Below are 22,847 nucleotides of genomic sequence, written 5' to 3' on the forward strand. Positions count from 1 at the left end.
TGTAATAATAAAGACCGTAAATGTGTGTGTGAGCCGCAAAAATTGCCTCAATTTGAAGAGACCCTCGACGCGTATAAGTCAATGACACATAACCCGGTTTGTCATAACGCTACAGGAGCTGTAATTTTACAGGTTTGCACCACAGATTCTGGGCAATAATGTTGATATTTCCATAAAATATTATGCAGCAGGAATGCAGGCGTTCTTTCCCGTGGACGCAGCGTGTTACAGTTGTCAGAACATGCAAACAGAGCGCAGTATTTGTGGAGTAAACATGGCTCTGCGCGTGTGTTGTGTGTGTTTGTCAGTTTGTGTTTGTGCGGGTGGCTCATGCTCTCTTTGTCAGCAGCAGCAGGCACTAATAACACACAGGGGGAAATGATCGATACTCACCCTCTCTATTCAATTTCACAACATCACCGCTATCACAGGACACACACGCGTAAACCCGGGCGCACACACTCCCGTAAAATACAGCGACATGAATGAAAAACAAAGGGCCCCTCGCTAACAGATGTAGCCAGAGGGCTGGCTAAGGCGGGAGAATTGGCTTTGGTGTGAATGCGAGCGATGCATTAATATTTATTTTGTTAGAAATACTCCCGTCTATGCAAAGAGAGAGGTAGCGAACATGAGATACGGAGGCTAAAGGACGGGCGGGGTGGCGGGGGGGTTGATAGGAAAGACAAGCAGGCCATTCCACCTTTAAAGAGTGCAACAGTCATCACGAGAGGAGAAAGCGAATCTGCCCATTAAGACTAAGTGGATGTCTATTAGATCACGGAGGTAAGGAGGTGGGCATTTACCATCAGTCCGACTCACAAACAAGCATGTCTGCCCCTGGACCGTGCCAACACACAGCCATCACGTTGACATCATTCAAACTTTCTCATAAAGTTAATAGAGCCTTAAAAAAAAGAAAAAAAACTCTCTAAACTTTAGGAAATTTGCTCATTCCCTGTTTCAGAGTGTTTACCCTGAGCGTGTCTGCCAGCCACATCACCTCTGCGAAAATGAAGGCAATTAAAAGACTATCAAAGTCACCGCCCAGTCCTGTGAGATCAAACAAACCCTGTGCCCTCTTTCTGCTTCTCTCCCTGTCTGTCCCCGTCACACCCCCCCCCCCTCCCCCTCCGCCGCTTCCCGTCTTCCCCAGTGTAAAACCCCCCATTCTTATCACTGCGGTACAGTTAATCCTCCCTCTCTCCTCCTCCTTCCGTGGCGGCGTCCCTCAGGGGGGTGCGCAAAAGGCTAAAAGGAGGGAGCACATTTGCCACTTGCCTGCGACACATAATACGGAGCAGGCAATCAACTTTGGCTTGACATGTATTTGCTCATCTCTGGGACGCCCCCCCCTACCCCACCCCAGCCCACCACTGCTGGGAAATTGAAGGGTGAGGGTGGGGGGTTTGAGGGAGGGAAGGAGGGGGAGCCCAAATTAACACTTGACATTCAATACGGTCAGGTCCTTAATTGGCCGGGGCCTTCCTGAGAAGGCAATTTTCTATTCCCCAAACTGCCCCCGCACTGCGCCATGTGCCGGTGTCATCTGTGTATGTATGTCTGCGTGTGTGTGTGTGTGTGAGGAAGACAGAAAGATGTGTGTGTAAGTATGTGCAAGAGAAAAACTGAGACAATGTGTGCATGCATGTGTGTGTTGCAGTGTGTGTGTGTGTGTGAGCCGGGGCCCTGTCCTGAGAGAGGCCCTCTGGTCCCTTCCCTCTCTCTAATGAGGCTGGATGAATTAGCGCTACGTGACATGATTTGAACAGCGGCGCCCCCTCCCTCCCTCTTTGTCCTCCCCCCCCTCCTCATCCCCTGGCCTTTTTTTTTTTTTTCTTAAAGCAGTGACAGGCATCTGGTGGCCAAAAAAATGCCAGGAGCAACCCCGCGGCTCTCGCCTTTATGCATGCTGCTGCTGCTTTCTACCACGCCATATACACACATATAAACACACACACCTAGACGCTGCACACACACACACAATGAAACACTTTCGCCTTCCTCCCGTTCCTTTTCCACTCACGCACACACACGCAGTCTCACTTGCACTTCCCCGCAGATCCAGTTACAGTTGATGTTATTACAGCTTTCAACCTGAGAGGTATTAGGCTTCCTTTAACAGATCTGACAGCATTTACAACACAGGCAAGTCGACGCCTCTAATCGCCTCTGCGACTTCAGCCTATTACCAATTGATCTCAAAGAGAGCCTCGTCCTCACCTTCTGACTGATGCACAAGCTGTCGGATCCTTTTCCTCCTCTTTGTCATAATGCGCTATCTCTCTTTGCTGCTGCATCCTGTAAACCTGACTGCTCTTTAAGTGCTCTCATTCCACTTTCTTTTTTCCGGCGATAAATCTCACAGCCGTTTGCTTGTGATATTTTGTTATTATTCGTGCTATGAGTTATATGTGGTCACCCAAAGGATGACCTTTGCCCTCGGGAGGCCCTGTTTATGTCACGAAGGAGGTGCTAAATTTATCATCTTGATGGTCGTTCAGAAAAATAGCAGTTAATCTAGGTGATAAATCCCTCGTTGCCTCTTTTTACAAATCCAAACTGATCAACAAGCTGTGAAGTAATGGCCTGGATAAAGGAAACAAAAGCTGCAGATTTTTTTTTTTTTTTTTTTTTGTATTTGGAGGAAACATAGCAAATGGATTAAATGCCATGAAATATTAAATGCCAGTCAGAGTCACAGTCATCATGCAGCGAACGGTGCTCCAACAAAGCACTTATCGCTGAGTGTGTTTCCCGACAATGGAGGAGGCAGCTCAGGCCACTTACAGAGAAAACATCAACATGGAGAAAGCGAGCGTACACATGTGCGAGTGTGTGTGTGCGAGTGTGTGTTTGTGTGCCTGCGCGCATGTGTGTCAACAACACGCTGAAAAACGGAGCTTTTTCTTTACAAGAGTTCTCACTTTGCCCCGTTTTAAAAGACTGAACCCGTCGCTTCAATCGCACAATGAATGTCACGAGAGGTGGACGGACAACAATGTGTGCTGCCAGAGGTCACGCACGGCGACCTCCCACCCCTGTCTGGTTGCCGCGGATACAGGGTCAGACCAATTGATGTGTATCACAGTAGGCTAATTAGATCATTTGTGAGTTAATTGACATTATAGATTGTTAGAAAGTGGAATGAAATGCGGTTCAATACGTGATCGGCTGGCGTGCTGACAGGTCCAGTTCAGCAGCATGGGCAGGGGTCACATTCAAATGAGCAGGTATGCTCGGTGACAACACACACCGAGCCTCTCCCGTCCAGCCCACACACACACACTGTGCTGTTTCATTGCACTGCGTATATATGCACGCAACACACACCCACAAAAACAAAAGCCACCCAGAGTCTCAGCTCGCCAGAAAAACACGAGCTGTGGGATGCCAAGGCAGCTGCATTTAACAGTGGCCATTAAACGTTATTAATCCAACAGCGCAAACATCTTTACAAAGTCAGCAGAGAGCACAAACAAATGCTTACACATGTTGCTTTAACACTTTGCTCACAAGAAAAAGTAGCTAATGAGTTTAGACTTTTTCAAGGGTTAAAATGATTGTTAGGAAGCAGTTTACACAGTCTGTACAGAGAAAATACACAATAGGAGTGTATGAAAGCTGGTATCTGTGCCTGTAGGACTGAATATCTTTGTGTGTGTGTGTGTGTGTGTGTGTGTGTGTGTGTGTGTGTGTGTGCGTGTGTGTGTGTACGTTGGCTACGAGCCTACCACAGCCTGTACCACTAGCCTCCCTTCTCCAGAACCTCCCTAAAATCCTCCCTGGGCCTCTAGCAATCAAATCTCCACTGTAAGATGGAGACAGAACAGAGCTAGAGATAGACGGAGAGTAAAACATGGGAGCGAAAAAGACCGAGAGAAAGAAAAGAAACAGAAAATAGTGAGGGGGGAAAAGCCCGTGACTCCTCCTCCGCCTCCTCTCCCTCACGTACATGAGCAGGAGCCACAGAGTTCAGCGCCTGCATTAAGAGATGTAACAAGTTCTCCTCACCTCACATGTGAAATCACCGCTACCTGCTGGAAAACCATTTTCTTCGCACAACAACAACTGCGGTAATTTACCAGCCCATCGAAAACGTACAACACAAACAAACACGCACACACTCAGCACGCTGGATTAGCAGGGGGAAAGAGATGGAGTCAACTGTGAGCCCTGAACAAAATTACCATAATTATCTATAACCATAAATAAGCCTGATGATGATGATGGTTTTAACAATAATAATAGCAATTCACCCTGAGTGCTTTTTCAAATAACAGTGACAGCATTAGCCACATCGCCAACAGAAAAATGAAAGGCTCGGTGCCTTGAGAGCTCTTCTTCGCTGCCACTGCTGATGGGGCAAATTGGCAGGCAGAGCGAGGCAGACAGGGGTCCTCAAGACGGATGTAAAAATAGTAGGCTGTCGATTTTGCCCGTTGCGCTGGCGCGGCTCCAAGGAAAACAAAATAACAGGAGTTGAGGAATAACAGGAAAAGGGAGAAGCCGCGGTGAAAGTATGCCCAAGTTCCTGTCACTTAGCGCAGGTCACACCTAATGTCACCTTCCTCTGGATACACAACGGGAAAGAACTGCCTCTCACAACAATGTCTCTGCCATATGGCCACGTCTTAAAATACTGCAGGCCACCGCAAAGGCCCTGTGATTCCTCTCACTCGCTCTTTTCGCTCCAGTCGGTTACATGTGGTGATCCTCTCCGCCGGTGGCAATCCCTGGGTCAGTGAAGCCAACATGGGCCCCTCCCAGCTCTCAACACCCCCATGACCCTGGTACTGCCACCACACACACACACACGCACAATTATATTTCAACCCTTTCATAACCGCCTGGACCTTGGTGACAGCTGCTGCATTCCTGCCGTGTCAGTGTGTGTGTGTGTGTGTGTGTGTGTGTGTGTGCACTTATGTCCCCCTCGTTAGCCAGTGGCGGGGTGGTGACATCCTGAGTGACTGGCCCTTCAAACACACACTTCCTCTGCACACCGGCGACTTCTCCCCACTGCAGGAAACTACCCAAAGACAAATAACTAACAGCCCTATTTTGAAAGAAACGTAGAAAATAAAAGAAGGAAAAACAGTGAAAAGTTGTTTAAACAGCCACCAACAGAAATTAGGGAAAAACAGTAGCGGGGGGGGAGAAAAACTAAAATACATCCAATGAATCTACAATAATAAAAAAAAACACAAAAATGTGTACAAATATTTAAATACATGCAATTTCACATGTAGTTCTCCTATTTGTAATATTATTCATTACGTATTTAATGACGTCACATATCACGTATTTAACTGCCACACTACCTTCGTTTATGACAAACAACAGCCTAAAACACCACATGAATCTCCTAAATGTTACATGTTGACATTCCTATTCAGATTGCCGCCGCATTTATTGATTATTTTGTCGAAAGCAACTCGCATAATAATAGTAAATAAAGAACAGCAAGAGGACAGAAGCCTGTAGAAAAGACTTTTCTATCATTCCCTAACACACACACACACACACACACACAGCACACAGCACACCGCCCTGCCAGACGCATGATAAAGAAAACCTTTTGACTTCCATGATGGTGTCTCTACGTTCTGTATCCTCCCCATTATTCGGGCATTCACTATGGCGTTGAGGCGGCTGTCTCCTCAGGAAACGCAGCAAAACAGCTGACATGGAACCCGTGAGTGATGCTCACATGATGCTTATTGATCGCCGGTTGCCCCGGGTCTCGGGGTCGGAGCTTAACCATAACGCTGGTCCTGCAGGGCATTACTGCGCGGCTGCAGAGGTTACTGTATGACCCGGGACACACATGATCGTGGCCGTGTGAGGGCGGAATTGTTTTGGGGAGGGGGCAAGATCACGCATATAATCTAAGGATGAGAGTAAAATTTGATTTTTTTTTCAAAGGCTGATAAAATAAGAGATGGTGAGGCAAAGAAAGGAGAATGGAGGTGTCTGCTGCATGAGTATTCACACTGATGGATTTCCTCCACAAAAGCAAAAGAAAAATGATGAAATTTAAATCACGGATATGGATTTTATCCACTTAAACGTATACTGTAGACTTAAACTGTCAATACAGCGGAAGAATGTTTATTAAACGCCTTAACGGGGAAGCAAATTATATTAATGCATCATGTATCAGATTTCAATAAAAATGAAAGGACATGCTCGGTGATGCAAGCAAAAAAAAAAAACAGGTAAAAGAAAGCCAGTGAAAATGTTGTGGACGTCATATCTCCCTGGTTGGTGCCTGGGTAAATATAGTGGGGACCACAGCATGAATGGGACCTTGTACATCCTCCTACTCCGTGAAACTAGATGGGTTCTTAATAGTGCACACACACACATACAGTAAATATACAAGGAGCTGCAGCCACCTTCCCACTCAATCTCACTCTCCCATTTCTGTGCTCTTGCAGAAATAACGCTGCCTTCAGGACACACTCACATCATCATTGTTGCATATGCACAAAGACCGAGAGAGATGCTCGCCGACTGAATGCCACAGTGGCCTTTCTCAGCGCCGCTCATGTTATCTGGCTCCCTCTGAACTGGCCGGCAGCATCGCAATAATTGCATTAAAGAGTGAAAGAGCCAGCCACAACTTCAGTCAGAGACAGGTGCTATTGGTGGAATCTGCTCTGGTGAAGAAGAAGCTTCACACCTTCTCCAATCAGGTGCAAGACCCACCAGCCCATCAATTCCCTCATTATGCTCCTTCTGACACATGTCCTTCTGTCTTATTAGAAGTGGTAATCCTGCAAATGCATTGAACACGTGCAATGCCCAAAGTGGTCCTCTGTTGCACAGGTTCAATCTCGAGGGGCCTTAACAACAGTAGCTGCAGAATAAAACATCTGATTTAGCATGTGGAGGACTGGTGGTGGAGGTAGAGTTTTAGGTGGGAAAGCTAAGTCGAGAAGAAGAGAGAGAAAAGTGGGGGTCGAAGTGTGGGGAATAAGAGGAGGGAGGAAAAAAACGAGTGAGAGAAGAAGAAGCAGCGAGAGACAGAGACGTAGTAGAAGAAGAAAAAGAAAAAGTAGTAATGGGGGAAGTGGTGCGTGTCTTTTCTGCAAATCTCCTCTTTCACCTCTGCTCTCCTCCAGCTCTCCAGCCAAGGCCAGCCAAGAGACACTTCACCTCGCACCCACACACACATGGAGCCAGAGCCAACACACAGAAACCCACACACTCACAGGGAGAGGACACACACCCACAGAGCCGCACACACGCACACACACAACCGGCGCAGCAGAATTTAGCCACCCACTCAGAAAAATAAATGACAAAAGCACAGACACAAACGCACATACGCATGCATAAACTTCAGTGTCAGAGTGCACACGCACTTACACACTCGACACCAGATACATGTACGTATAGGCATCCATACGCTCTGTGTGCAACGACCCATCAAAGACAGACATGGAAATAATAACAGCCGAGTGTAACGGCACACACACATTCACTGACTGTGGTTAATTCCACACATATGCATCAAATCACCGCCTCCCAGTCCCACTCAATGGTACGAAGCAATGCATATGCACCACATATGCAACATGCAACACGCCTGTACCCCACTGTGTAAAACAACGTGCACACACACACACACACACTCACTCACCACTGGAAGTGTATCAGTGTGTTAATGGGCAGATTAGCGCGTTCTGTGATCTGCACTGAGGAGGATAATATCAACCTCGTTTCTTCAGTCAGACAAAACAAAGCAGAGCACAAATATGTCTGTCATGGTGTCCCGAGAGCGAACAGCATGCACTTTCAAACGCTTCAACACACACACACACATATACAATATTATAGGCTGCACTGCATTAACGAAATATATGGAAATTTGGGAAAATCAACCAGAATTGATCTAACCAAACATTGAAATATGACATAAAACATGTAAACAGAAGAGGATATTGAAGAAAGATGGAAATGGAAGAACAGAAGCCAGACTTTAGAAATTTAGAGTAGATATTTAGGGTGGATTTTTTTTTTTTTTAAATAAGCTAAACACCAAAATGCCTCAATGCTGTTTAACAATTTGACACTGTGTTAAAAGCAGCATTCTGAACTGATCACAAGATCATGGTGTTTCTTTGTAATAAGGTGGAGGGGAAAATATTACATTACTGCTCAAAATATATATTGATTTTATTACAAGCCTTCACTGCTTTTTAGTTTAATTTTGATAGATTTTTTGGGGGGATCTGAAATTTGCAATGGCTTGATATGAGGAAAGAGAAATTGCTGCAGGCTCGTGGGTGAAGAAAAAATACGAAGTGGCACAATGCAGAAAGAATCCAAAAACTTTCCATTTTAAGGAAATCTGAATTATTGTTGCTATTATTAATATTATTATCTAAAATTCTGCGTGTATTCCTGATGTCTGTTTGTAGTCCTGCTATGTGTGCACAGGCTCCGTGTGAGGTGTTGCAGACAGAAGCTGTAGTGCCACTGTACCTCTTCCAGGTCTCGGCCCATAGTCGACCTGTCGCACTTCAAAGGAAGCCGCGTTACAGCACCCTTGCAGGAAGAGAAGGAAGAGGCTGTTTTAGAGATGGTTTTAGATCGAAGACACACACTGATTTCTTTTTTCTCCGAGGTCTGCTGGAAGCCTGGGTGGCACCATCAGATCCTCAGGTGGAGGTTAAGGCACATTTTTACGAGCTTTTCTAACCTTGAGCTGCTCCACATGCCTCCGACTTGAAGCGGAGGAGAAAATATATATTTATATATATATTTAAAAAAAAAAACAAAACGGACGCGGCCTAAGGCTGCTGCATTGTGGAGGAATTATCCCTGATGAACCAATTAGGCTCGCAGTATCACTTAACTCCGGGGTTTTTAACTTGCAAGGGTCGATATTCATAGCCACGCATGTACAGCAGCGGCTCAATTAAGGCTCCAAATATTATCACTCCGTAATGCCTGGGAAATAATTCAGCTCCTAATTAATGTTTGCACTTTTTTCCTCCATAAAAACAATTACGAAAGTTCCCTCTTGCAGTGTTTTGTAAATTGTGCACCGATTTCTGAACGTTAGGAAGCAGAGAAAACAGGCAGCATTTATCGAATCCATTTCATCGATTTCATTTAAATTGCATGCTGCTCGTGTTGTTTCCTGTTGACACTTGCGTGGATTATGAAGGTTGTGAATCTGCTGCTGTGTCTTAGAAGAATAAAAAAAAAAAAACAAGTTTCCTCACAGATTAAAAGCCTGTTCAGGCCTGTTATGAAAGGTGTGAATTATTCGCTTGCAGTCGTGCTTTAATCGCCTCAGTTGTTAATTTCGTTCGTTTAGAGAAACGCGCAATAATGAAAAACGATTACATTATCAGTGTGCAATCTTAGCGCCACAAACTTAATAAAACATAAGAAAAATCATTTAATTCACCTTTATTTTTCATGTATTTCTCTAATTTGTAGCAGCATCACCTCTAGCCAAATATTTTTGGAGGAAATGTTTCAGGGTCTTGCAAACAACTCAGTGAAAATAGAAATTAATTCATTCATTAATTCTGGAAAAAAAAATCATAATTACAGCCGAATATAAAATACATGAAAATGTCTTGAATGCAGGAGTCGATCAAAAGAGAAATCAATCAATTCTGAGGTGACTTCGTTCTCACGTTGACGTCTGTTTTCTTTCAGTAATTTTCTTTACGCTGAACGAGGCACGTTTGGATTTTTATGGTTTTATTGTGCAATAAAACACCACGAAGAGAAGAAAAAAAAGATTCAACATCAGATTCTTAATTTGATCATTAAAATCTTTACTTTCATCGCTCACTGATGTTTATGCACCGAGTTGATCAGACACCTGCTGTCAGACATGAGATCGTTTTATCATTTCAGCTGTGGCAAAGAAAACACCTGCATCCGTGTTAAAGAGCGCGTTTCCCCTCAATTCTACAGTCCTGCCTCGTGTGTGTGGTTTACAGGGGATGTCAAAGGTATTGCCTAATGCTCTGGCTTGGTGATGCCCTGCGCCTCACCGCAGCCGCATCTGTCCTAAACGCAGTGCGCAGAGCTGCTCCGCGTCTCTATCGATCACATGGAAATATAATTTGGCCTAACAACGATAAAATAAGATACCGCATCCCTCGTGTCGCCCGGTTGATCTTTAAGGGAGAGAGGGGAGATTTTGAAACACAAGCCCAGAACATTTCTCTCCTCCAACACCCCAGGGTGCGCCAGCCTCGGCAAACACAAAGTCATTATCGGTTAGATTCCAAGAAGGCGAGTCTGTCAAGGAACAGGCTTCCTTCGGAGAATTTATGTCATGCCTACTAAACATGGGAAGATGTCTTCTAAGTGGTGCGAGGAAGGATAAATAACAGCGAGTCCCACAGCTGATTATATTGAAACAACGGTGCGCATTTGTAAAAAGGATTGGGGATGCAAACGTGGGGTCCCAGCAGATGCTGAGCGCAGGGGCCCATCCACCTGCTTCATACCGGGGAGAGGAGGAGAGAGCATGAGCGCGCTCCTCTCGGAATCCATGGCACCCGGCTCCTCCACTTCACTTATCAAGAGGTTGTATGATCGTTTCTTCAGGAAAATTTAAGGGCAGGGGGCTTGTAAAAAATATTTACTGGTGCATGATGTGACTGAGAGGGGCAGGGATGCGATTCATGTCGCTCACAACATGAAATCTTTACTAAAGACTAGAGTGAAATACAGGAAAGTTCCCAAAAGTTACACCGGGGTTAGTCTCAACGCATCAGTCTGTTCTCCACGGTGGGGCTGAGAAGCACACCGCAGTCTGCCGGCTGGAAACACCGTCCAGGCGGCAGGAGAAGTTTCTCATCGTTCACAACTCGGAGACGCCGCGAAGCTGTTGCGCAAGAGCCGCTGTGGCCTGAGCGCGTAACAGCGTGCGCATGGTACAGAGCCGCAGGTCCCGCTATGATTAACTGCAGCCTCTGTCCTCACTGTCTCCCCCACACACACGTGCGCGCGAACGGACGCGCACACACACACACAAACACACACACAAACACACACACGAAAGCCGTCTCTCACTCCTCTTCCCACTCCTTACCTGACATTTACCCGGCGAAAGCACCGAATCCACCGGCCCTTAAAAATCACTCTCTGCTTCTAACTTGGTGGCTACTTGAAAATATATTTTTTTAAAGCTGCTAAACAAGAGAGAAATTCAGTGCAACATCCACGACAACACGCGAGAAATGTCGGCAGGAAATGTGGACTTTCCTCAGCCGGTGCAGGCTATCCGTTATCATCATCACTCTCCAGGCGAGCCTGTGTTCATTCACGGCTCCTCTGCTGTTCTGTAGCCGCGCAAGGGGCTTCCTGCCTCGGCCACATGAAGTCAATTAGCCGGTCCCAGAGGGGTGCCCCTTCCCGAGTCTTTATCGGCACTGAGGTTACCAAAACACTGCTATTGCTTGCTTTTAAACTCCACACCGCTCACAGACCAATTATGGAGACTTAAGCATGTATGTAACGAACCCGGACAAGGGATAATCCATCAAATGGTGAAATAAAGGAATTATCTGATGCTCTGCAATTTTTGCACTAAAATGTATTGCTTTACAAACACGCAAAATATGCTATTTCTAGTTTTTTTATGGAGCATAAAATGATCAAATTAGTCAAATTAAAATGAACACACACACAGAAGCTGCATGGGTGAAAACACTGTGAGGCGTGGGGTGTGTACAACAACAGCACAAAGAGATACACACAACAACATCAAATGTGACACACACACGGAAGTGGGGAAAAGTTGCAAAAATGCAGTTGCAAGTAAGGAATCTTGATTTGAAATATGACAAAGAAAATACTGCCCACAACCAACCCCTTACCCCACGAAATGCATGCACACATTTACTGACACACATACAAGCACTCTCTTTTTCACACACACACACACACACACACACCAAGAGGTAGTAAGAGTCACAATAGCAAATGTGTGAACAAACACCAAGAGAGGGAAAATAAAAGTTTGGTCCTGGAACGCAGGCTGAAAATGTGGAGCGAGGGGAAGGAGAGCAGAGGCTGAGAGGCAGAGGATGAAGGTGTGAGGCTGAGCTGACGTACCTGCTGGGACATTCTGTAGAGGAGGTTGCTGTCAGTGCTCTGCTGCTGCCATGTCCCCATGAAGCCCGGCTGCTCAGCACTAGGCGGTCTGGTGCTGAACTGCATGGAGCTTTCGCCTGCTCCCTCAGCGCTGCTGCTAACGATGCTAATGCCACCCAGACCACTTCTGCTGCTGCTGCTGCTGCTGCTGGTGGTGCTGCTACTGTGGCTACTGGAGGGGATGCTCGTGCAAACGCCAGCGGTGCCTGTGGGTCCGTTAGCCTTAGCTGGAGGTGGCCTGGGCGGCTCCGGGTCTGTGCTGGGCTCTTGTGGGACTGTGTCGCACTCACTGCCTCTCACATCCAACTCTGCCTCCGTGGACTTACACAGAGAGAGGGAGAGACAGAGAGGGAGGGCAGGAGGGATGTGGGAGTGCGAAGGAGGAGAGAAGGGAGAAAAAAAAGTCAGTGAAGGTGGGTTCTTTTGGGGTCCTGCTGCTTTTTTTTTCCGTCTCGTGCGGGTCCTGCTTCTCGAGCAGGAGGATAACAGTGAGAGGGGAGTTGAGGGAGTAGATGTGTGTGAGGTTTCTTGGCAGCCCTGGTGGCGGAGGAGTGTGTGTGGAGCTAAATCTCAAGAAGAGAGAGAAACGAGGGCTTGCAGTGAATTTCCTCGGGGGCCTCGTCTTGGACAGGGCAAGATGAGCAGAGCACTGGAGGTGAGGAAGGATGAAGGTGAGGAGGGGGCCGATGAGAAGGTGAGCAAGAATGGAGTAAAAGACAAAAGAGGGGGGGTTATGGGAATTAGCGAGGAGGGGCGCATGATGTTGCCCGTGGCCTCAGTTTTCGCTTTAATCCATCTGTCAGTCATTTTGTACTTGGACATGGACTCAACGCAAACACACACAATGAAACACATGTTGACCCATGCATGCGTGCACACACTCAGACACGGATACACAGCATCTCTGACAAAAAATAAAAATTCCACAAAGTAGGAAAGAAAAAGTTGGAGCAACCTGAGAGCTGCCATCAGCACACTGAACACTGGACACATGCAGACATAAGGTTTAATACTAATGTGTGTAATTCTGTGTGATCTCTGTAATTCACATTCTTTTCAGATGCAATAAGTAAGTCTTAACAGAATAAAAAAACAATTAACACCGCTAATGAAAAACAGCAAACAAACAGCTAAAACATGAACGTCAAGCAAACACAACCTGTGTTCAAAATGTGGGAAAAAAGTAAAAAAAAAAAAAATTCTAAATACAAAAAAAAGTCCCATGAAAATCACCAAAGACGGTAAAGAGTCGAGCCAATAAAACGCATGAATGTCTCTTACCATCAATTCTGTGCCTGTCCCAGCAAAGTGAAGATGAGGTGTGGGAGTGAGCCACCAGCTATCCAGCTCTCCCTGCCTCCCGCTCCTCTCTCTCTCCTCTCTCTCTCCTCTCTCTCTCCTCTCTCTCTCTCTGTGATTGTGTCCCTCGCTCGACGTCTGTGCCGCCTGTCCTCTCTCTTTCCTTCTCTCTCTCTCTCTCTCTCTGACTCCTCTGTACTCGGCTGCAGCCGCTGAGGAACTGAGCCGAGCGCCTGAGCCTCTGTGTGTGTGTGTGTGTGTGAGAGAGAGAGAGTGGGGGCGAGCGAGCCAGAGCGAGAGTGAGAGAGAGAGACGGTGGCTCTCTGAGTAAGTGTGTGTGTGTGTGTGTGTGTGTCCGGCCGGTGCAGACTCAACTGAGTCAACTGTGCCGCTTCACTCTGAGATGTTCAATGACATCGCGCTGCACGCTTCCTCACACACACACACACACACACACCCCTCCTCTGCGAGGGGGAGGGAGGCGCAGAGCAGGAGAAGGGGAGGGAGCGTTTGTCCCCCTGCCATATTAGCATTTGTGCTGTTTGTGGCCGGCACGTCTCAGAGCAACTTAGTTCTCCTGAGGGACCATCCCACTACACACACACACACACACACACACACACACACACACACAGTGCTGAGCAAAACAGCTCAGTTTTAGCTTGAAAAAATATCATCTTGAAGAGAAGCAGACTGTTATCAAGTATTTGTTTTAAAACATTTCAGATGCAGGATTGTGTTGAACAGGAAGCGCCTTTGATCGCAGCAGAAAGTTGTTCCACTTCTGATTCGCAGGGCAGCGATAAAACAAACAAAACAACCAAAAAAGCAAAAAAATAAAATAAAATACAAAAAAAAATGTCAGTAGACTCGTTATAGCTGTAAAAAATCTGGTGCCTTTGTTTGATTTTCAGCCACTCTAATGAAAGACTAATGGAACGCAGGCAATCTGCCACCAGCATGTGTATGAGAACACACACTCGCAGGCACACACACACACACGACCCCCCCCCCCCACCCGCGGAGGCTCTCAGATTTTAATTAAGAAAAAAATGAGAAAGAGGTTCCATTTTAGCCAAATTGGTCCCCACAGCAGCAAAGGTAAGGGAATAAAATGAGGGATGGAGGAGTGAAGGGAGGCAGACACGGAGAAAAAGACACACAGGAGGATAAAACCAAAAAAAAAAAAAAGAGGAAGGAGATCTATGCTTCCTTTGACACAGCATAGGACACATCTCAAACAATGAAGACATCCCCCCCCCCTTCCCACCTCCTCCTCCTCCTCCTCCTCCCTTTAAATCTCCCATCTCCTCTTCTCCACCCCGTCTTTTCGCCCCACCGTCATTAGAGAAATGACAGAGCAGGAGCTTCAGGCGGCGGCGAGAGGGAGATGTCACTGTGATCTTTCCGCCGGCGAGGAACAAAAGAGAAAGGGACAGAGAGAGAACTTCTCTGCGTGGCCACATTAAATGGCCTCTGATATATAAAGTCACTTCAGATTTGGCGGTAAATTGCTGAAGACAGGTGCTCGGCCGGTCTGTTAAAAGCCTTTTGTACGGTGGACTAATGGCAGTATACCGTTAACCTTTGCTGCGATTATCACGCCGGTCGTTCCTGCTGCAGAGAGGGAAGTGTACAGTGTCTCTCTCGCCACTTTGAAAATGTACAATTGTGTCTTTTGTCTGGAGCTCAATTTACATCTTCACTCCTTTCTCCTGCGTCTTCTCTCCCACTTTCGCCCTCCCTTTCCTCTCCTCTTCTTTCCTTCATTCGTCTTTTGCACGGCGGCCTGCGCCTCGTCAGAAGCCACCGGCGGTAATGTGTCGCCGCCTGCCCGCGTGCAGCACGCCGCGCTCTTAACAACTTACCGAAAAGGTAATGCGCGAGGCTCGGGCTAATTATAATAAGTGACAATTTAGCGGCCGAGCTTCCTTTTTGCCTCCCAGCTCACGCTCCTCTTCCTCTCTCCCTCCCTCCCTCTCGGCCGTAAATGTGCAAGTCTGTGGGTTTGTCGAGTGGCACTCAGCGTTTCGAGTCAAGCTGGTGGCTCAGCTTCTGACCTGGCCAGTTAATGGCTGTTATTTGTGGGAGGGAGGAATGGACTCTGCCAATATTGCTCACTCTCCCTCCACATCTCTCCCACTTTCATCCCCCTTTCCCTGCCTTCCCCCTCGGCTCTGCAGATGCTAACGGCCGTGATGACAGAGGGGACGAAGAGGAGACACAGGAGTGAAAACACAGAGATGGAAAGATTTAGGAGGGAAACGGGGAGGAAGAAGGAAATGAAGAGATGAGAAATGCTGGGGGAACAGGACAGGGAAGACAAAAGGATGCAGGAGATCCTCAGGCTCCTTTATTAAAACTATTATTGTGCAGGACTTGAGAATTCCCCCCGGGGCAGGGGTCCATGTCGAAGCCCATATAATTAACTAGAGGCTCAGCTACGGATCAATTACCAGACAAGCAAGTGATAGCCGAATCAATGGAAGATCATCAGGCTCGTTATCAGTGTTGCAACTCATTAGAGGAAAAGTGAGGTAGAGAAAGAGGGGAAGAAAAAAGGATGGGGGAGCGAGGGTGGTCGGGGGAGGCAGGGGGAGAGGGCAGGGTTGGTGGCAGCGTGTAAGCCCAGAGGCTGGTGGGTGTGTGTTGGATACTGCTGCGTGATGCTGCAGACCTCCTCAGCTGCCACCGACCAGTGAGGGGGGGGGGCTGTATGACAGAGTGCAGCCGGCTCTGTGGCAACAGTCGCTGAGGCTTGTATGGATCAATACGAGCATGTGCATGAGGTTAAAGCTCTGCCACAGCATCCTTATTCCCCAGCGACTCACACGCTCGGCCTGGGTTCAATCCCACAAGCCGAGCAGGCGGGGAGGGATCGTCAAGGGTTACACAGCAAAGCCCACACTTCACAGTCCACAGTACACAAACGGTTCCTCCAAAACGTCATCCAGCATCCCTGAGACGCTAATGAACGACGTCATTAGTCCATGCCGAGATTTTAAAAGAGACAGCTTTTTAGAACTGAGTTGATTTGATTCTGTCCAACCAAATATTCACAAGACAAAAGAGACGAAAAGGAAAAATAAAGTCCAACACGGCAACGAGGAAAGAATACGAGCTTTTGTGTTGTGCTGTGACGTATAAAACACAGAGTACGTGTTATTTAACAGCTGAAGAGAACTCAGTTTGTTGAGTTGAACTACAAATCTGTAATCTGTCTGTGGAACGTAATTCACAGCAGACATGCAGAATGATCCAGCTCTCAGGCGTCCAGTCCTCTGCTCGATGCAACGCAAACTTACACACCTTTGGAAAATGCCGACAGCTCATCCCACGCACCTGCTACAGGTCGTTTCCTGTTTTTTAAAGTCATTCTAATGCTTTTAAATTGATGTTATTGAAAGAATCTGAAGCTCTTATGAAATGACTTTCAGTGATTTCTGTGTGAAAGAATGAAGTAAATACATTTTTATGAAGCATTCAGGGAAACGGAGGCTCAGTGATTTTAAAAACTGCGAGATTTTGAGTCTTCTTTCCTCATGTAGTGTCTCTCCTTGACACCACATCGCCTTGAGTAAATATAAAATCAATCAATGGATTTATTATTATTTTTGTTTCTCCTGTTCTGAGTTTTTTTTTAGTTTGAAGTATAGTATTGTTTTTTAGACAGTTTTTTAGACAGTAAACAGACAGAACAGCAGCAGGTTTAGAATTGAATTTTACAAAACGATTAGCTCTGTGTGCTGTTTGACTATAAAACCTTTAATTTTGATTCTGATTGTACGGCGGCAAATAGTAATGTCCTCCCCCACGCCGTACGGCTCTTCAACACCTCTTGGGGAGGGCGACAAAAACAATAATCAACACAACTCCAAACCCACTACACACTTACACCACACAGCATGGACACACGCACTTTATCACACACACATCCATATGCTGGACTCCATCACACACACATCTAAATGCTGGACTTTATCACACACACATCTATAGGCTGGACCCAAGTGTGGACAAACCGACTGTTGCACACTGTTATTTTGCACAACTGCATTACTGTGCACATATTTAACTGCTTGAATGTTTATCCGGTATTACAGATGTTTATCCTGGATAGCCAGATGTTAAGACATTTATCCTGGATAGCTTAGTTCTTTATTTTTACTTCACTATTTTTTCTTATATTGTTATTTTGTATTTCGTATTGTATTTTTACCTCCTACTTGAAAAGGTTCATTACTTGAAAGTAGTTCTTGTTCTTTTTTGCACGCCCTTGTGTGTCCACCTTTTGAGCTGCTGGAACTGCAAATTTCTCTTCGGAGATGAATAACGTATCTATCAATCTGTCATACATCATTTTCTCTGTAACCGGTTTGGATGGAAGTCATATGCTTTAAGTAAAGTACAAACATGATTCCAAGCAGTCACAAGTTATCATTAGAAATACAGATGAATCGTTTTAAAGAGGTATTTTTTGCCTATGAAGCATGTCAGGTAAAAGAGTAAAATAAGAGCACAGAGTAAAAGTGAGACTTGAAATATTTTTGACCTCTTGCTGAACTTTTTGTCCTTTGACCACAAGCTACAAGTGTGTTTTAGAAGGCACTCTCCATCACTAAGCCCACATTATTACACCCTTCAAGCCTCTCAGCGCGGCCTGTTTGTTTCCCAAACATCGACGTCTAATGGGTCAAATAGCCCCGAAATTGGGTGCGACAGCACTGGGTTGTTAGAACGGTCTCAAGAGAACCAATTCCCCTTTCTATACTGTTAAGTCTTGAGAGGCAAAGTACCTTCCTTTCATTTTTTATGCAAAGTGAGAAAACCTGTCCAAGCAGAAGGTTTGAAGACCCCTGCGTCTGAATTAGCGAGTCATAATTAAGATGCTTGTCTTTAGTGTTATTTTTCTGTTTTTTTTATTTTTTATTTTTTCATGGAACGAAATCTCAACTGAGCAAAACTCAAATTGGCCTTTTACACACTAAAATAAGGGCAAATGGAAGGATGGAAGCAGAGGGCAGAGAGAGGGGAAAGTGGAACAACATAATTTGCGCAGTGACGGCGATTATCTGCCGTAGAAATAAATGGTTACGGCCAGCAGGAAAAAGGTTGATGAGTGTCTGTTTGCCGAGCGCAGAGACAGAACACCGGTTCACTTCAGGGAGCTTCAGGACTTCTTTACGCTCACTTCTTTGATAATCCAAACTTTTTTCCAGATTGAGAGAGATTTTTTTCAAATTAAATGACCAAAACAATGATTTTCACGGTTTGACGCTGTTGGGAAGTGGCACTTCCAAAACAGTTAGTGCAGCCTTTGTACAGTACACTGGACACATAAGCGGGAGCACATGGCCGCGGGCTGCTCCCGTCGCTGACCTGATTCATGGTCGTACGAGGACGCTCACACACACACTCAGGCAGGCGGCGTGTGCGCACATGTGACAAGGAATGGCGTGTCGATCAGATGGCACAGGGATAGGACTGTCACTGTTCTGCAACCGCTACAGGACCACAAGACATCATATGACACCGACAGGAACAGCCGCTCACTTGTGATGACTGGAGGGACGGAGACGGGGAGAAAGACGTAGCGAGACACAGATGAGGGCAGCGAAAGGTCTGAGAGAAACGAGGAAGAGCCACATGATTGTCTGTGTCACTGATCGCCGCAACCCGGCCTCCACCAATAAGAGCACCTTTGTGAAAAAACCAGAGGGGGGGGGGAGAAAGAAACGCCGGCGGAGCATCGTCTTCGAGTCTTATGAGTTATACGCGACTTTTAACTGTGTCGGCGGTAACATATAATGGTGAAAGGTTAACGGCTGACGGCGCGAGCTGCTAATGCCTATTTGGCGATCCGTGACCTAATGACACGTTGCGTATCAAGTGCTCCACGTGTTAGTTTCGTTTTTCCAAGAAGGGAAGACTCCACTCATGAGGTCAGGACACAAAACTACAATTTTATCAGCGCCGACGAAGCGACTCGTGCACGTGTGGAGCCACACACACACACACACACACACACACACACACACACACACACTCACTCATATCCAGCACACATAAGCACCTCTAACTCTGCTGGCACCAAGCAGACCAGATCGCTGTTCTTCCTGCAGCAAACTGTCGGCCTCGCTCACTTTCCTGCACCACGCTTTGACCCCAACACACACACACACACTCACACACACGCCGAGCACAACATAACACAACAGGCTCTCCCAAAATGAACTATACAAATAAACTCTGTCCTGGTCATGGTGCATCTTCTGGAGACATTCCTATGGCTGCAGCTCACTATTTTCACGATTATTGGAGCAATCATTTGATTTATAAATGTCAGAAAATGATGAAAGATCTCAGAGTTCAAGCTGATGTCCTCAAACTGTCAGCCCAAAACCCAAACACACGCGACCGACTAAGAGAAGGAGCAGACCAGTAAAATATTCACATTTAGAAGCTGGAAACAGGGAATTTCTGGCATTTTGGCTTTAAAAAATGCTTAACAATTTATCCACATATTAAAATTGTGGCTAATTGGTTTCTGTCAATAAACTAATTGATTTACCTAAAAGAAAGCAGCTTTTCCATTTACAGCCTGCAAGAAACCAAAAATATTTCTGCAGCCTGTTGTAAGAAGTCAGTCTTTTAATTAATACAACATTGTGCCTTTTAGTAATTTACTTCTATTGGCAGCATTTACACTAGGAAGCAAACAAAGACGTCGCCAATGATGTTTTGGACTTTGTGCCTTTTCTGTCTGTATGTGGCCCTCGATCCAACACGGACTCCACAAACTGATCTGGAATCGCCACAACTTTGAGTGGATCCATGATGATGCGTCCACAATGCATCCAGGGCCAATGTGGAGAAAGTGGTGGAAAGGTGAATTTGTGCATCTCTGAATTGCTCTACTTGCCAATCGTACACGGACTTGAGTGGAAAATCTGCAACATGGCAGAAAAAATAAATGTTGTGTGCAGCGTCTTCGTTAGCCTCTTTGCACAATTATGTGCCTCTTCGTCCTCCGCTCTGCCTCGTCCTAACTTGATCTGTGGCGTCTCAGGGAAAGGGTTGCATACTGTTTGAACCAGGAGGTGTGTGGGGAAAAAAGAGGAGAAGAAGAAGGAGCAGGTGAGGAAGAGGCTGCCTGTTGACTGAGGTGTCTTCATCACATTTCTCAGACAGGTGTGTGAGCTCACCCTCCTGCTCTCTTTCTCCCTCGTTTTCCCTCCACACTCACACTTGGATAATTCTCCTCTAATCATCTCCGGCTCTTCTCCTCATCCTCCCTCATTTACTTCCCGCGCGTCTCCCTCCCCTTCGACTCTCCCTCTCCTCACCTCATCAGACAGGCCTCCACCTCACCCCTCCGCTGCCTCCATCCCCACCGCTCCTGTCCTCTCTCACTGACCCGTGCTCCCCCCCAGTCACAGGGCGTCGTGTCTCTACCTGCCAGGCTCCCTGACAGCCCCACGTCCCCCCTCACCCCCTGAGAGGAGACCGCCTGCCCATCCGGAACGCTGCCGTGGCAACCCTGCCAGCGCCCCCATTGTACAGCGCCCCCCACCACCACCACCACCAACCCGATCTCCGCTGAAACCAGCAGTGAGAGTTTGACAAAGTCCTTCTCTTTGCAAACTTCCCGTCCCTCATTATGCACTTTTTGCTCTTCCTCTCTCACTTTTGACCTCGCTAATATATCTTTACCTCGTTTGGCTTCCTGCTCCCTTTGACGCTCGCCGAACACACTTTCCCTGCTCGCCGAAGACCACATGAAAGACAGCGCGGTTGTTACGGCGACCTTCATAACTGTTCGCTTGAGGGTTTCTGTTTGTTGTGGTGGGACAGAATACTGAGAGGAAATACGGCGACAGAAAGAGTGACAGACGACGTGACGTTTGAAAAGGTGGTGGTCGTATTGTAGCTGACGACTTGGCAGTTTTGTTTTCCCAACATCAGGTATTCTGTTTGTCATGGCTCCTACAGAGAGTGTTGCATTGTGGGTTGTTTGTAGTCCTAATATTGCTAAGCTAGTCCTCTAACCATGTGTCTTTTAGAGTTAGTCATCACTCCAGGTGTTTATGCAGGCCTGTTTCAACCTACACGAGCTCGTGATGGACAAACTTAAAATGACATATTCCTAAATTGCTGTTACCAGATGCGTTTTGGTAGCTGGCCTGGATTACGTTCAGAGGAGTGAATGAAACGTGATATTCATGTGCTGTACTCGACTTGCAGGGAGGTGGTCCAGGTCCCTGCATCCTGAGTCCGGTCTGTTTGGTTCAAGCGATGAAAACACTTTGGTTAAAGTTAGGAAAGCTTGTGGTTTCCATTAACTGTTAATAAATACATCATGTCTCATGCTTCAAGTCATTGCAGACTTTTTTGCTGTATCAAACCAGGACGTGACACATCTCCAACATTAATCGAGCGCCTAAACGGAGCCATGGAGACGGTAATGATGTGATAGTCATTACATTGCATGACGGGACATTTTGGAGAAAAACAAATGAAACATGTTGCCGGTGAACATTTCACTGAACGCGTCCTCATTATGTTAGCAGAAAATGTATTTTGCTGTGGCTGTATTGTCATTTCCAGGAGACGGGGGTTGTGATGGCTTGTGTAACTTGTTGCGTTGCCACGTAGGAAATGAATTCCCGATGAACGAAAACTGGTCAAAAGCTTTCCTGGAAAAAACGAACGGGGACAGAATCATCTGTCAGACAGCCAAGAATTACTGGAGTCACAGACTTAAATGATGAGCTCAAGAAGACGAGAGCGGGACAGCAGAGTTTCCTGAGTCCTCCTCCAAACCCAGGTGTCACTTTAAAGTCATCTATTCTTCATGTGAAGTTAATTATTTCTCTGACCAAACGGGGATTTGTCAGTGCAGCGTCTGGGTCTGACTGTTTGGAGAGAGGTCATCAGTAACCAGCTGTGCGTCTGCTAAGTGGCGAGGCAGTGAAGTAATGGGAATCACACGTTATACCGGTTAGCCTTTGTGAGTAACAGGGAAGTCCACGGCTGCTTTTGATACAAAAAAATAAAAATTCGATGACCTCACAAAAGTGGCGAGGCGGTCCAAAAAGAGCTGCGTACCATCTGAGTCCTCCTCGAAAAACAAATGCTGAGCCGGGAGGGAGGTGGGAACAAAAAAACATGTGGGTTGCATTAGCCAGGGGAGCCTTTATTTATGGCGCACACATGACAAGGAACATAACCGCTAACAACACGACAAACACACAAACACTTGTGACTCTCCCCGGCCAAAAAAAACTCCCAAATAAATGTCACACAAATCATCCTGTGGTAGTGAAACCACTTAGCAAACAAGTAACACAGTTTGGTTTGCTTCACTTCAGAGGAAGACGAGTTTCAATCAGAAAGAAAACACA

At 46.4% G+C, this 22,847-nt stretch overlaps 1 protein-coding gene across 1 annotated transcript in view; it reads right to left on the reverse strand.

The window, feature by feature from the left end:
- The window catches only part of bnc2 (basonuclin 2), a 93,002-nt gene extending 80,099 nt beyond the window's left edge, over window positions 1–12,903 (reverse strand). The window contains 4 exon segments of the mRNA XM_041934112.1: window positions 8,497–8,559; window positions 12,106–12,493; window positions 12,495–12,858; window positions 12,861–12,903. Of these exon segments, the coding sequence (XP_041790046.1) occupies window positions 8,497–8,559; window positions 12,106–12,493; window positions 12,495–12,858; window positions 12,861–12,903 (858 nt within the window).
- Window positions 12,904–22,847: the final 9,944 nt, after the last annotated feature.

The sequence above is a fragment of the Chelmon rostratus genome, chromosome 3 (assembly GCF_017976325.1).
Source record: "Chelmon rostratus isolate fCheRos1 chromosome 3, fCheRos1.pri, whole genome shotgun sequence".
Lineage (NCBI taxonomy): Eukaryota > Metazoa > Chordata > Actinopteri > Chaetodontiformes > Chaetodontidae > Chelmon > Chelmon rostratus.